The 14,513-nt window shown below is 53.8% G+C and overlaps 1 protein-coding gene and 1 non-coding gene across 6 annotated transcripts; both read left to right on the top strand.

Annotated features, from left to right (window-relative positions):
- The first annotated feature begins 220 nt into the window (after positions 1-220).
- Positions 221-294, top strand: TRNAN-GUU (transfer RNA asparagine (anticodon GUU)). Its single transcript has one exon. It is a non-coding gene; the product is annotated as a tRNA-Asn (tRNA).
- A 3,471-nt stretch (positions 295-3,765) lies between these two features.
- Positions 3,766-13,783, top strand: PCGF2 (polycomb group ring finger 2). Of its 5 annotated transcripts, none has more exons than XM_090257914.1 (11): positions 4,118-4,229; positions 9,597-9,748; positions 10,283-10,379; positions 10,668-10,723; positions 10,810-10,860; positions 11,091-11,199; positions 11,364-11,418; positions 11,510-11,605; positions 12,516-12,596; positions 13,097-13,205; positions 13,356-13,783. In XM_090257914.1, the coding sequence occupies exons 1-11, from the start codon at positions 4,138-4,140 to the stop codon at positions 13,472-13,474; spliced, it is 1,017 nt and encodes a 338-aa protein (XP_090114040.1). In that variant the 5' UTR covers positions 4,118-4,137; the 3' UTR covers positions 13,475-13,783. The 5 variants fall into 5 exon arrangements, with proteins under 5 accessions (XP_090114037.1, XP_090114040.1, XP_090114039.1 ...); XM_090257913.1 differs by having other exon boundaries at positions 13,353-13,783; XM_090257911.1 differs by lacking the exon at positions 4,118-4,229 and adding an exon at positions 3,766-3,906 and having other exon boundaries at positions 13,097-13,783.
- Positions 13,784-14,513: the final 730 nt, after the last annotated feature.

Here is a 14,513-nt window from a genome sequence, read left to right as displayed (position 1 = left end):
TTATTTTAAGATTCGGAGGAAGCTGGTGCCGACCCCTCTAGAGCCAGTGGAGGAGAGGCGTGGGTGTCCTGCCACTTTCCCTCTCCGGATCGAGACCCTTCGCTTTCTCTCCAGGGTCCGATTTCTTCTGCCCCCACTACAGGGTTTCCGTTCTGACTTCCGCTTCGTCTCAGACTCAATATCATTGACTCGGCTCACCGCCACTCTGACAGTTATCGCAGTCTCTGTGGCGCAATCGGTTAGCGCGTTCGGCTGTTAACCGAAAGGTTGGTGGTTCGAGCCCACCCAGGGACGCTACCTTTTTTTTTCTTTTTTCCTCCTAAACATAATTCTTCCAACTGCTGGAAAGCCAAATTTGGTGTTCAAATGACAGAGAAACACTTTTTTTCTATAGCAAGTCAGAAGGTCATTGTAATAGAAAATTTGTTTAGTCAATGATGGGATAATTTCTGCACTTTCCCCCACTGCTCCACCTCCAATCTAGATCGCAGAAAAAAGCAGCCAGAGGTTTCTGTCTCACTGTGCAGTAGGTTTCAGGGTGCATTTTTTCATAGGATTAAGAATTAATTTGCAGTGGAGGCGGACAGTTTTCCATTGTCGGCCTCAATTGATGTTATAATCTTACTTTTGAAAGGGAAGAAAGCGCCTGAGAAAAAGGCAGAAACAAATTGAGGGATGACGAAGATAAAGGTGAGAAAGTGAGAACAGCTGTGACACAGAGACAGCAAGAGGGACTGTGACAGAGGAAATAGGCGAGGTGAGTGGAAGGAAGACCCAGAGGAAATGGAGAGAGGGAAAAGAGCAGCAGTTAATATGAGGCATTAGAAAAAGGAAAAGAACAACAACAACAACAAAATAACTTTTTCTAGAAATACAAACACAAGTGAGGAGGACTGGAAAATAGAAGCAAAAACTGACAAGGGACATTGTTTTGAGGAGACACAGATCTCCCCTTTACAGAAGTGAAGGACAGAAGTAGACAGTCATAAAATCATTAGAGAAGCTGCTTCCCTCTCCTACCAGTGTCATCATCTTCAAGAGGATCTGATCCTGGAAGTAACTCTTGAAATGTGCCAGAAATAATCAGCTAGATTTTTCGAGTTCCTCTCCTCTAGAAGAATCTAGTCTGTGACACAACGACTTCTGATGAATAGTTAGTTGTCAGAGGATCACGTGATACAACTAAGACTGAGGCGAGGCATGGGCACCTAAGTCTGCAGAATTGCATCCGAAGGTGTGGGGTGGAAGCCTCCAGTTTTATTAGTTAAGCAAAGGACTCTCAAAACAATTCTCTTTCGCTATCTGGTCTCTTCTCAAGATTGGACTCAAAAGAGGCCTCTTCTGAAAGCCATGCCCAGTCCTCACCCATCCCAACCTGACTCTCACACGGCTGGTGGGAGCAATTGGAGGGTACATAGTGCCATGGAAGCCAATAGGACAGGCTGTGTAACCCTCCGGATTTGCCCCCATTGGCCTGTGAGCACTCTGCGGGGAAAAGCCGGGCTCATCAGCTTTATGTTCCCTGTGCCTAGCGCGGTACTTGCATTGATTGACACATGACCGGTGCTTCTTTGTTCCGACACTAGACAAATTCAGATGTAGGGAGGGTTGGGTCAGAAGGTTCCTTTACTAAACCAGAGAGGCCAGGGATATAGGAACCAGTTGCTCAGGACAGAAATGATTAAAATAAAGTTTTAGTGGGTAGTGGGGTCTGCAGCATGTTTCTTCTGTCTTGCGGTTTGCTCGTGACTGGCGCTTAATAGCTGAGGAAGAAGTAAATGGACCCCAGATGAGCACGGTAGTCTCCTCCGGCAGCACTCTAGGACCAAAGAGCTGCAGTGGGGACTCAGGGAGATAGAAGCAGATACCTCCCTTCCCCCACATACACACACACCCAAGGGCAGCCCCTGGATGCCCATGTGGATCGTGGGTGAGATTGAGATATTCGGAAGCCCCTAGATTTCTTTTGGTTGGGATCTTCTAGCCCAAAAGGAGTGGCAGCCCAGGAATATCTGCGACGCTCCCCTCCCGGAAGGGCGACTTGCCGGACAGAGGAGGATGCTTGGGTTTTCCCTGGCAGAGTCCACACACTTGTCCTAGGGACAGTGAACATGTCCACGCCAAAAGCCCCCTTTCCAAGAGGGGAGGCGAACTCTGGGTCTCCGCTTGCAAACACAGATGAGCAGGTGACAAGATCCTCTCCCGGCCCTTCTTCTGCGGGTTCACAGACTACCTCCCTATGGGGGGAAATATCTCTCCCCTTCCTTTTCCTCCCCGCCTCCATTCAGCCAGTGTGGGCTGAAGGCTGAAGCTGGGGTCACTTGGCGGCCAGTGTCCACCGATCTCTTGGTCGCCGGCCAAAAGCATGGGGTCCGCTAGCCCCAGCTTCGGGTCGGCCTGGGCCGTGAGCGAGAAGGGAAGGAAAAGGCAGGCACTTCGAAGCTCTCCGAATATTCGTCTCCTAATTTCCTAACTTCGAGCCAGCCACCGTCAGCGCTTAATGGCGCGTCTGGCCGGATGATCGAGCTCTTTGAAAGGACAGACACATTGACCATCCCCAATAAATCTTGACTAACGAATAAGCGAATCAACTGTCTTAATGAGGAAGGCCCACGGTCGTCACCGGAACGTAGTATCGATTAGCTTTCCCCGGCGCCATCCTCAGCCGCTCCTCCCCGTGTGTCCAACCAAGCCTCACTCCTCCTTTTCTCCCTGTGGCGGGATCCACTGAGGACAGGATCCCGAACCCCGGGGTGAAGCCCGGAGCAACGGTTCGGAGTCGGAGGGCACTAGTCGCCTCTGGGCTCCTCCCGCCGCCCCGGCAAAGGAGGCGCACCAACCTCCCCAAACGCCGAGCGCGATTCGCGCTGGGGCGAAAAATGCGGCAACCAGCGCGATGCAGGGTAAAAAGCGCGGGCCCACTTTCCAGCCCCAGCGCCTGGTTTTCTAGTTTATTCCGGCCTCTTCCACTCGGCCCGGTTATTGTGTCCCGGGCTTGGGGCCGGAGTCCTGGTCTTCAGGTCTCCCAGCCCAGGTTGTGTCCCATTTTTCTCCACGCCGGGAGCACCAGCCTCCAGCACAGCGACCAAGCCCCCCATCGCCTCTCCCTCCGTCCCCAGTCTGTTTGCTCCCTCGAGGCGCTCCATCTGGGTCCCGGTGTACTGCATTTTAGAGCCGCTGATAGGGCCACCGAGAGGGACCAGGAGGGTGGGGAGGACATACTCTTACAATTGTAGTTATTAATTTAAGGGAGTGTTAAAGTGAATGAAAATAACCCGGACGCATGGCTGAGGTGTCGCATCCCCCGCCCGAGCCCAGGGCCCTATAGCTGAGGCTTGAGGGCTGCAAAGTGAGCCACATTGCATGAAGTCCAGCCTTTATTTCACCATTTTCTAGGCGTCCCAACTAGGGGCGGCTGGGGAGCACACACTTATTTTGGGGGAGGGAGGGGTGAGTTGCAGAGTGTAACAGAGAAGAGGATTTCATCCTCTGGGGTCAGGGGGCTATTTGGGAAGGGTGAAGTCGTGTCCTAGTTTGGGGGACCCAGTGCCCGGTGGGAGACAGCCGCGTTAGCCTGTCCCCCTCTTCTCTGCCCCTCTCCGCAAACACCCTGAAGGAATGAGGTCACGTGGGGGAGTAGTGGGCGGGACCTACTCTTGTCTGGAGGAAAAAAGCCATTTTGTCCCCCCCCAGCCCTGGTCCCTCCCCTCCCCCCTCCGTCCCCTCCCCTCCCCTCCCCTCCCCTCTCTCCCTCCCACCCCAAGACGCTTTCACAAACTCCTTTCTTACCGTAGGTAGCTCCCCTCCCGGTGCCAGACCGAGCGACTCGACTTGGGGCCCCTTCCCCTCCCTTCCCTCCCTCCCTCCCATTCCCCCTCCCCGAGACCCATCGGACCCCGAACCCAGGTAAGCGAACGCGGACTGCCCTTTCCTTTCCTCCTATTACCCCGTAACCGTCTGGGGATTGGGATGCGGGGCCAGTGCAGCCTCTGTACACATCCCTGTGGGAGGAGGAGGCTCCGAGCCGGGCCTGCTGCTCGCGTCTGCGCCCCACCCCCGCCAGCCCCGATCTACCTCGCCCGGTCCGCCTTTCTTCTCCCTTTTTCCTCTCCCCCTTTTCCTTCTTTCCCTTCCAAGATGGCCGAAGTGGATTCCCCTTTTCACGATTTGGCGTCTCCCTCGACCACCACCTCTTTGTGCCTCACCCCCTTCCTAGAACTGCTCCCAAGGTAGCGAGGGGGAGGGTCCGAGACGGCCACAAAGGCTTTGGGGCTCCATGCTGGGGTGGATCCCTGCTCCTCTAGTCCTCGGAGCAACCCTGGCTTTACCCTACTACCGCCCTGGGTCTGGGAAGGGGTCGCTGTCTACGTTTTCTGTGGATACCGGGCGTCGTGGACGTGCAAGGACTTGAGGCCGAGAGGAAGGGGACGTGCTTTTTTATTGCTGCAGAGCCCAGGGAGGGCGCTCTTTCCTGCCTGGGTCCGGGTCCTCTCGGACACCTCCCCCAGCCGGTCCCTTCCCCCCTTCCCCCCAGACGGGCGCCCCGCCTCCTCCCCAACCACCTAAGCAGAGCCTCTTTCTCCGGAACACCCTTCCTAGGGCCCCGCCGAAAGTTTGGCTCTAGGGAAGATAGGAGCAGCCACCCGGTAACTGGGGTCCCTGACCCTCTGACCCAGGCTCCGGGGGCAGCCGGGGCGGAAGGGGTAGAGTGGAGATGCGGAGAGATTTGTCGCGGTATTTCTCCTATGGGGAGCCGGGCTGCCCCCTCCCTCCCCAGGCCCTCCTGCTGCTAGCTCTGAGGGGGTGGGACCCCTTGGCAAGTAGACACTCCTGCTCCTCCTGTCTCCACGTTGGGCCTAGGCATGCCTGTGTCTCCCCCCTCCTCCACAGCCCCCATCCGCCCAGAGTTGCTCCGGATGGCTGGAGGAGGTCTGATGTGGTGCATTGGCCTGTAAATATTGCGCAAGTGTTACCCCGCACTTGGCCCTGGTCTTTGTCTCTCCGAGTTACCCCAACCCTCCACCCCGTGCTGCCTCAGTCTCTCCAGGGCTGTAGCTGGGGGTAGGTGATGTTCCTTGGCTGTCTTCCACTCCATTCTGATGTCTCCTTCTCTGGGCCTTTTGCAGTTTGTATCCGTTCCTGAAACTCTTTAATTTCTCTTCTTCCTCCTTCTTCCACTCTGTTCCAAGGTGTTAGTACTTGGAAAAGAAGCGTAAAGTCAGCTCTGTTGTAGGTTTTTGGTGGTGAGGTTTTCCCAAGGGCTCCCACTTTTGGAGTTGGGGGTTGTGGTCTTAGAGCTGTCTTTGGAATGAGGCAGTAAACAGACCTGGGACTCAGGATCCAGACACTGTGTAGCTGGGTGGGGTTCAAGTTGAAGTGTTGAGGGGTGGGAAGAAAGGGGGTTCTGCTGCCCTTGGCCTTGCCTGAGCTATCTTGGTGGATGGAGCTGTTGCCATGGGAATGGAGAGAGCCTGAACTGGAAGAGGTTATATCTTTGTTCAAGTCAGATGCCCACCCAACTCCTCGTCTCTGGCCCCCAGAGTGGAGGTTGGGAGCCGCACTGTCTTTGTTGCCAGAAGACTTATGTTATAATTTACACCGGGTGAACCAAGGATGCACAAAAGGTTAGTGTGTGTATGCAGCTGTGGCTTCAGCCAGGGGTGTCTGGCTCTGTGCTTCTGGATGGGGTGGGTGGAGGTGGCTGCATCTGGTAGATGTGGGCCTGGCTCTGGCCTGGCTCTGTATGTGACGTGGTGTGTCTGGCCAAGTATTTGGCTGTGTGTGTGTGTTGTGTCTCTCTAGCCTTGTGTGTTGTGAGTGTGCGAGAGATGGAGGGGGTGTGGCTGGCTGTGTGCGTGTGTGTATCTGGCAATTGTAACTCTGTGTGCATATTTTGGATTTTTGTCTTTGTTTGATCTTAGGAAGCTGAGAGGTAGGAAAGGGAGGGACGGTAGAGTGATCCCAGATTGAGATGTTGACATGAGTGTTCCCAGGTAGACCCCCATGTCCCCCACCCAAATACATGGGGCTTGTGCAGTTGCACCAACACAGTTGGGAGAAGAGTGGACTCCTGGGACCTAGAGTCTTAGTCCTGACAGTATACTGTGGCTCACTGTGCTTCTGTGCAGCCTCAGTTTCCCTGTCTGTACCACAGAAGTGGGATGAGGCCTCTGCTCCCTCTTTGTACTTCAGGGTGAGAATGTGTGTACTGATGGTCATGTTTTGGGCAGACCTTGAGCCCTCCCAGGAGGTTCACTAAGTGGTCTTCTAAGGAACCTGGAGTCCTACTTTCCAACTGCCTGGATGGAATCAGTCCAGGCTTATTGGTTCTTAAATGAATGGGGAGCCTGGCCCAGGTGCCAGCCAGTGTGTAAAGAGCACTGGATGGGGAGTCAGGCAGTTTCTAGTTCTAGGATTGCCACCACGTTGCTGTGTGACCTGAGACAAGTCACTTCTTTCTGAGTTTCTTCATCTGTAAAATGAAATGATCAGACGAGAGGCTTTCTAAGATCCCTTCTGCCTCTGCAATTCTAGACATCTGGATGTGACATTGAGTGACTTTTCCCCAGACCTGGAGGTTTTCTATTGGGCATCCAAAGGAGCAGAGGGACCTCTGGGTTATCGGAGACTGGCTATTTCTGCAGGGGGGAAACGAAAAAACTGACAGCGAGAGAGGCCTAAATCTTGGAGGAGCTCCCAGAAAGAGATTGGTTAAAATGAAGAGATGGGGGTGGTCTTTATTAGTAGGAGACTCTGAGGATGAGGAAAGACAAATGCCAGGCTTGAATGGCAAGGAGAAGTTGGAACTGGCTGCTAGGTGCTTGATCAATCTCCTTTCCTGCCATTATAGCTGAGGCCAGGGGCCCCAAGGCCCAGAAGCAAGGTTCCACCCAACTGTTGTGCCCTTGCAAGGACAGTGGTTTGGGGACAGAAGACACTGAAGGACTTGGTCCCCAGTAGGGGGAAGGCATTGAGGGTGGGAGATAGTGCTCAGGTTCACTGTGTGGATATGTTTGGGACTGACCTGTTAGCCTCCAGAACGCCACAGAGGCCACTTCCCAATTGCCTCTGGTTTCTCTTTTCTGCTTCTTGGGTTTGTCTTTCCTACTCTGTCTCCCTCGGGCTATTCCCCTCTCTTAGCCTCTTCCCTAAAGTGATGCTGGTGGTCCAGCCACATATCAAACCTCTGCTTCTCACAACACACCAGCCAGTTGCAGCTGTGGAGGAACTGAGTGTCAGTTGTAGGGCCCTAAGGCTTTCTAGTGGGGGGGTGTAGTGGGGAGGGGCCGCTTGGGGGAACAGAACTCTTGTTTATGGTTCTCCGCACCTGCTGAAGGGCTCTGCGGGTAACCATGGCAATCAGGTGAGGAACCAATCAGGGCTTCTCCCCAGCCCCAGAGGTAACAGTCTGAGGCTCTGGGGATGGAGTTGGGGGTGGGGGGAGCAGGGAGTGTCACATTTCTTAAAGGGGAGATGGAGGAACATTTTATTCCTCAATAAGCACCACCACTCTTTTCTTTACCCAGGCATCTAGATAGAAGCTGGAGAGATAGAGCTTGGGTCTACATGTTCACAAATGCTTGAAGAAGTGAAAGGGTAAAGGTCACGGCCATGTGCCTATGAGTTCCTGTGTATTGCCATAGTCTGCCAGGCAGGAACTAGATGGGCATTCTTTTTGTTTTGTTTTGTTTTGTTCTGTTTTTCCTGTTACTGTTGTCCCACTTTTCCCCCCATCGTAGATGGGAATTCTTAAGAGCAAGTGTCTGAAAGTGCAGTAAGTGTGTGAGTGAGATGGCTGAGGCAGTGTGAAGGGCTATGTGTTTGTGTGTATGTGAGAGGGAGAGAGAGAAGGGGCGTGACATTCACCAACAGCAACCTGGACCCTCAGCATTATCAGACTCCAGAGTGTTTTGTTTCTGGCTGTACCTGCACACAGATTCATTTGGACACAGACACACACACACAGGACAAGCAATCACACAAAGTACCTTTGGAGGCCCAGGCGGCACATACACATCCGACGGATATTACACACACTCAGTGAGACGGCTACACGGGGTTTGTTCATTCCTCTGGATGGTTGTAATAATATTTGGGCATCTTGCCAGGGACGAAGTTACTATGGAAAGGACCAAACAGTGTAGTCGCCAGTGAGCCTGCTGCATAATTGTGAACGGGGGACCTATGCAAGGGAGGCAGAAAGAGGCCACCCTCTGCGGGGCGGGAACTGCTTTCCTCTGGCCGGGTCCGCAGGGCTCAGCCACTGTATGGCTGCCGGCTGTCTGGGCTCGCTTGTTTGTTCCTGTCTGCCCTACAAGTTGGTGTTTCTCCCATGTGTGGCCTTTGTGTCTCTCCCTCTCTTTCGGTCTCTGGCCAGCCTCTGTTGGCTGTTTGGGTCCTGGCCAAACTCATCCTGGGGTCTCTATAGAAACTGCTGATCCCGGCTGTGAATTTCTGGTCCTAGAAAACCCAATGTGGTGGCTTTAGAAATGTTTCTGGAAAGGAGAGAAGGGTGTATGTTGTAAAGGAGCCGTTGGTTGGGGCTTGGCCACCCTCCCAGGCCCCACCCCTTGGGCTTCTACTCTGGGAAAGAGGAAGAAGGGAGGGGCTGTCCCTTCTCAGTGCAGCTTTGATTTTTCTACCAAGAAGTAAGAACATCAGCCAATCCAGAGCTGGGTTTTGCCTGACCTCCCTGGACCCTGCCAGAGCTGGCTGGGTGCTCGGAGGAACTGGGGACAGAACTTCCTGTCCAGCGCTGGCAGGCATCTTTGGGAGCCTGTGGTTTGTCGCTGGACAGTCTGTGGACAGGTTGCAGAGGAGGTGTCACCAGGTGGGAGATGGTGGCTGGCAGTGCCCACGTGGGGACATTCCTGCATGTGCATGGGGAGGGGGGTCCTGGATTCATGTGCTTGTGGACACGGGTGGAGCTGTGTGTTCCTCAGTATTTCCTGCCTGAGCACCAGGCCTGGAACCTGCATGGACAGCATACAGTGGATTTCTGGGCTGCTCTGCTGGGGCTGAATGCAGAGCCAGAGGGACAAGTGTTGGGGTGCCCCCTTCAAACTTAAAGCAGCCTGTGTTTCCAGGGAATGCTTTCTGGAGGAGGAGTGGGTGGGATGGAGTAGAAATACCAAGTCAGGGGCCTTGCACCTATGTGGAGGGGGTGAGAGGGCAGGGACACTTTATTCTTTCCCTTCTTTTATTTTCTTGAGCTTCAGGTCACCGGCTTCTTTATCTGAGTTTCCTCAGAGCTCCTACCATTCACTTGAGTAAATATGAATTGGGATTAAGGAGATTTTTAAAAAGTGTTTTCTCTTCCATTTTCCTGCCTTCCCACATCCTCTGGAAAGTTGGATGGTATTTTCTGTGGTCTAACCTCAGTCTTTCCTGCTGCTCCTGAGGTGGATGGAATGGAGCCTGATCTTGTTGCTCAAGGTTGCAGGAGTCTCCAGAGCTCCCAGCACCCAATAAACACTCAGACGGGGCCAGAAGGAACTAGACTCTTATATGCACCCAAGCCAAGACAAAGAGGAAAGGCCTTGGGTACAAAGAGGATGCTGGATTCCTGGGTTTATGATTCCACTTTTATTTCCCAGGGTAACGCTCCCCAGCCCCCCACCCCTCCTCCCCGGCATCATGCATCGGACCACACGGATCAAAATCACAGAGCTGAACCCTCACCTCATGTGTGCCCTCTGCGGGGGGTACTTCATCGATGCCACCACCATCGTGGAGTGCTTGCATTCCTGTGAGTTGGGTGGGCTTCTCAGGGTAGGCAGCTCTGCCCAGGTTGGAGGGGCACTGCCCAGGGAAGGCAGAGCACAGGCCCTGCTTCAAAAAGTGGGCATCTCTGTGTCTGGTGGGGGCCCCTAGGTCACAGAGAGGCTTTCTGGGGGGGAAAACTGGAGGTTTCAGCCCAGAAGTTCATTTCAGGGACTTTGATCACTGTGGGCTTGGGGGCAAGGGAGATGTGTAACAGATAGGCTGGCTGTTGTTTTATACTCCATGAGAGGAGCTTGGGACTTGGGGCTCACCATATACATGACACATAATACTAGCCTATCACACACACACACACACACACACACACACACGATCTGTCCTCTCACAAGGGTGGATATGAGGCACTTGCCCTCTATGCAAAACAGGACCCTGTTGGCCCTCTGAACAGGCCTGAACGGCCAGACAAGGTGGAGAAGGAATATCTAAACCTGAACAGAGGGGATGGGGGCTGGCCCTCATTATGAAGGAAGCTCTGACTCTCTCTCTCTGTACCCCCAAGTCTGCAAAACTTGCATCGTGCGCTACCTGGAGACCAACAAGTACTGCCCCATGTGTGATGTGCAGGTTCATAAAACCCGTCCGCTGCTGAGCATCAGGTGGGCCTGGCACTGCCCCTCCGGCCCCTGTGATCCTCTGGGTCAGCTCCCCTCTGTCCCTCAGCCCTCCTTCCTGTAGCCAAGGTGGCAGGTGGGGGAGAAGCACTGGGCCTCTTCCTTTCCTCCGGGCTGTATCCATCTGAGAAGTACTGGAGGACTAAAGACCAGGTCTACAGGGACCCCAATGCTGGGCCCTGAATCTAAAAAAGGGAGGTGAGAAGTGGGATCCCTGGCTGGGGAGATCAGGGTAAGAGGGGTATTAATAGAGCCCTGTACATTTTTTTCCAGATCTGACAAAACCCTCCAAGACATCGTCTACAAATTGGTCCCTGGGCTTTTTAAAGGTATCCATACACCTTTCCATCTCCTACCCACCACTCCTCACTTCCCACCCTGTTCCCTCCTCACCCTGTTTCCTTCCCTCTTTCAGATGAGATGAAACGGCGGCGAGATTTCTATGCAGCATACCCCCTGACAGAAGGTGAGTTCATATGTGTGCGCTCCCAGGTCTGAGGCCATGTGAGTGCGTGGCGCTGCCCCATGCATGAGGGCTGAATGCACGCTGCTGTCTGTCCTCCATGCACCACCACGCCATGTCCCTGGCCCAGAGGATGGCTGGGCTCATCCTACTGAGCTCTGAGATCCTGGGTCCTTGGTGGGACTCCTTTCCCCAATCCTAAGCCAGCCCCTCAGAGTTCTCTCCTTTTGCAGTCCCCAATGGCTCCAATGAGGACCGTGGTGAGGTCCTGGAGCAGGAGAAGGGTGCTCTGAGTGACGATGAGATTGTCAGCCTCTCTATCGAGTTCTATGAAGCTGTCAGGCAAGTCTGTACTACCCGCTGGTCCTTTGGGGGTCCTAGGCTGGGTCGTCCCCTTCTTCCACCCTGGCCCCATTCCCCTAGGAGGGAGGGCCTTCTGGATGCATGTACTAGGAAATCCTGCTTGAACTAGGGTCTCCTTAGCTTCATTCTTTCTCCTCCCCCAGAGATCGAGAGGAGAAGAAGGGCCCCCTAGAGAATGGGGACGGGGACAAGGAGAAGGTGAGTGCTGGGACCTGCCCAGGAGTGGGATGTGGGCTGGGGGAGAGTGCCTGGGATGGACCGTCGCCCTTGGGTACCTCTCCCCTGGCAGACAGGGGTGCGTTTCCTGCGATGTCCAGCAGCCATGACAGTCATGCATCTCGCCAAGTTTCTCCGCAACAAGATGGACGTGCCCAGCAAATACAAGGTGAGTCCCCAGGCCCTTTGAAAAAGTGAGTGCCTGTGGGTGGGTGTGTCTGACAGTCTGTGCATCCCACCCATTGTTCAGGGCTGGCTGGGTGTCACCAAGGGCCTAACCGGTTATGTAATTGAGCCCAAGTAGAAGGGTAATTGAAACCAAGATTAGGGTGGGGCGCTCTGTCTGTGGAAAGCAGTGTGCAGAGAGGTCCATGGGAACAAGGTGGCAGAAGTATGTGTGCGAAAACACAGGCTCTTAGCTGGGGCCAGCTGGCTGAAGGAGGACCAGTCTGAAATGCCAACAGAACTCTAGGACACTGCTCTTAAACTTGAATGTGTCTGTGATCCCTTAGCAATCTTGTTAAAATGCAGGTGCTGATGCAGTAGATTGTGCATTTCCAGCAAGCTCCCAGGGGCTGCCAGTGCTACTGGTCTACAAAGCACACTTGAAGTATCAAGGGTGTAGGACAGTGGATCCCAAACTTCACTGCATGTCAGTCATGGGAGCTTTAGAACAACTCATATCTTAACCAGTTTAATCAGAATCTCTGGGAGTGAGATCTAAGCATTGGTATTTTTTCAAAGCTCCTTGGATGATTCCACTCTACAGCCTGGGTGAGATCCAGTGCTCACCTGGGCCTTTTCTTTGCCCATCAGCTTCTTTGGGGGACCTGCCAGGATATAAGGGGATCCAGATGGTTATGTGGATGGCTTGTTAATGATGTGGGTATCTTCTCTGGATACCTTTCCACCTGGTAGTCCGGAGTTCTGTTGTGACAACTCTGATGGGGAAGTCAAATCTACCATGAAACCTCAGAGTAATGAGGGGCCACCTGCAAGTCCACTTTGCCACTCAAGATTCCTAGTTTGGATCCTCTTGGCCTTGCCAGGGTCATGGTGTTCTCCCTTTCCTCCTCCAGGTGGAGGTTCTATATGAGGATGAGCCACTGAAGGAATACTACACCCTCATGGATATTGCCTACATCTATCCCTGGCGGCGGGTGAGTGGGGCTGCGAAGGGACGCCTGCAGGTCTGTCATTGGTCCGTGCCCACAGTGACCACATGAGCCACTCTGCTCTAGTCACAGACAGTTCATCTGGTGTCCCATGAGCTGGCCATGTCCAGAGAGGTCATGTTTCACTGATGACCTCCCACACTCAAAGGAAAAGGATCCTGGGCAGATTACATGCCCCAGTTTGGGGTCAGAGAAGAGAGTTGGGTGGCTGTGAGGAGTAAATGTTGCTTTCTGCTCTTTGGCCTCCCTCTTTCTCTCCAGTCTTGGGTCTTACATGTTCTCTCTGGGTCTTGTGTGCCCATCTCGCCTGCCTTGCCTTGCTCTTTCAGTTGCTCAGTCTCGTTTTGCCGGCTCTTTCTCTCTGAGGCTTGAACCTTTCCTTTCTTCCTCTTTGGGCACTAGGGGGTGAAGGTGGATGGCTGCCTGGTTAGCCTTTCTCTTGACACCCTCCCCTTCCCTGCCTCTCTTCCCCCCACTCCCTACAGAATGGCCCTCTCCCCCTCAAGTATCGGGTCCAGCCAGCCTGCAAGCGGCTCACCTTGCCTACAGCACCTACCCCCTCCGAGGGCACCAACACCAGTGGGGCGTCAGAGTGTGAGTCAGTCAGCGACAAGGCTCCCAGCCCTGCCACCCTTCCGGCCACCTCCTCCTCCCTGCCCAGCCCAGCCACCCCCTCCCATGGCTCTCCCAGCTCCCATGGGCCCCCGGCCACCCACCCTACCTCCCCCACTCCCCCTTCAGCAGCCAGTGGGGTCACCACAGCTACCAACGGGGGCGCCTCGAACTGCCTGCAGACAACATCCTCTACCAGCAGGGGGCGCAAGATGACTGTCAATGGAGCTCCTGTGCCCCCCTTAACTTGAGGAAAGGGACCTTCTTTTCCAGCCATGCCTCTCCAACCCTCCACTTTTTCTGGGCTCCTTTTTCCACCTCTTCTACTTTCCCCAGCTCCTCCCACCTTAAGAGTGGGGGGTGGGTTTTATAAATAAATCTATATATATATGTATATAGGAAAAACCAAATATACATACTTATTTTCTATGGACCAACCAGATTAATTTAAATGCCACAGGAAACAAACTTTATGTGTATGTGTATGTGTGGGAGATGGGTGTTCATTTTTAGGGGGTCTTGTGTAATTCGCTCTACTCTTTTTGGGGTACCTGGAGGTGGACTGGTACCACTTGAGGCTCTCAGTAAAGCTCTGCCCCATCCTCCATTTCCCAAGGAAGGTGGGGTACTGGGGGGCCCACCAGCCCCAAGCTTTAAACACAACTCTGGTTGTATATGGGGTCCACCCTTTCTCTCCCCATCTTGGCTGCTGTCCTGCCCTGACCCAACCAGCACCCTCCCTACCCCTGCCATGTTGAATGTCCAGACTTGCTAAGACAGTGCCTTTTACAAATGCAGTTTATCCCTGGCTGTGAGGAGCCAGTGGGCAGTGGAGATGGTATCTCCCTCACCTCCTCCTCTTGCAGTGGAAACTTTGTGCAAAGAATAGATAGTTCTGCCTTTTTGTGTGTGTGTGTGTGTGTGTTTTTTTCCTGTGCGTGTGGCCTTCGCATCATTTTTCTTGTGGAAGAGAAGATTCAGGCCCTGGGAGGCCTCAGCCCTTGAAATTCCACTGTGGCTTTAGCATAGTGAACCACTTCACTCCCTTGTGCCCCTGCCCCCACCCAGGGAACCCTCACCAGCAAGCCAGGTGATGAAGTCTCACTTAGGCACCTGGAGTGGAGAGCTGGAGTGGGATTAAACTCAGACAAGCACAGACCCGAGATTTTGCCAAAGGCAAACAGCCCTCCAGTACCCTCCCCACCCCCAGTTGAGGCCCAGTCAGGAAAGAGCCTCAGGGGCATCTGAAAGCACAAACAGACACACTTGTAAGCTCTGCCCTCAACTCCA

Source organism: Furipterus horrens, unplaced genomic scaffold (assembly GCF_987537825.1).
Source record: "Furipterus horrens unplaced genomic scaffold, mFurHor1.1.pri manual_scaffold_11, whole genome shotgun sequence".
In the NCBI taxonomy this organism is placed as follows: Eukaryota; Metazoa; Chordata; class Mammalia; order Chiroptera; family Furipteridae; genus Furipterus; species Furipterus horrens.
Note: the sequence above shows the minus strand (reverse complement) of the source record. Positions and strands in the feature narration are given on the sequence as shown.

Coding starts and splice junctions, on each gene's coding strand:
- PCGF2 (XM_090257910.1), top strand. CDS start 4,138: ATGGCCGAAGTGGATTCCCCTTTTCACGATTTGGCGTCTCCCTCGACC. Junction 10,861..11,090: donor AGCATACCCCCTGACAGAAG/GTGAGTTCATAT, acceptor CTCCTTTTGCAG/TCCCCAATGGCTCCAATGAG. Junction 11,606..12,515: donor ACGTGCCCAGCAAATACAAG/GTGAGTCCCCAG, acceptor TTCCTCCTCCAG/GTGGAGGTTCTATATGAGGA.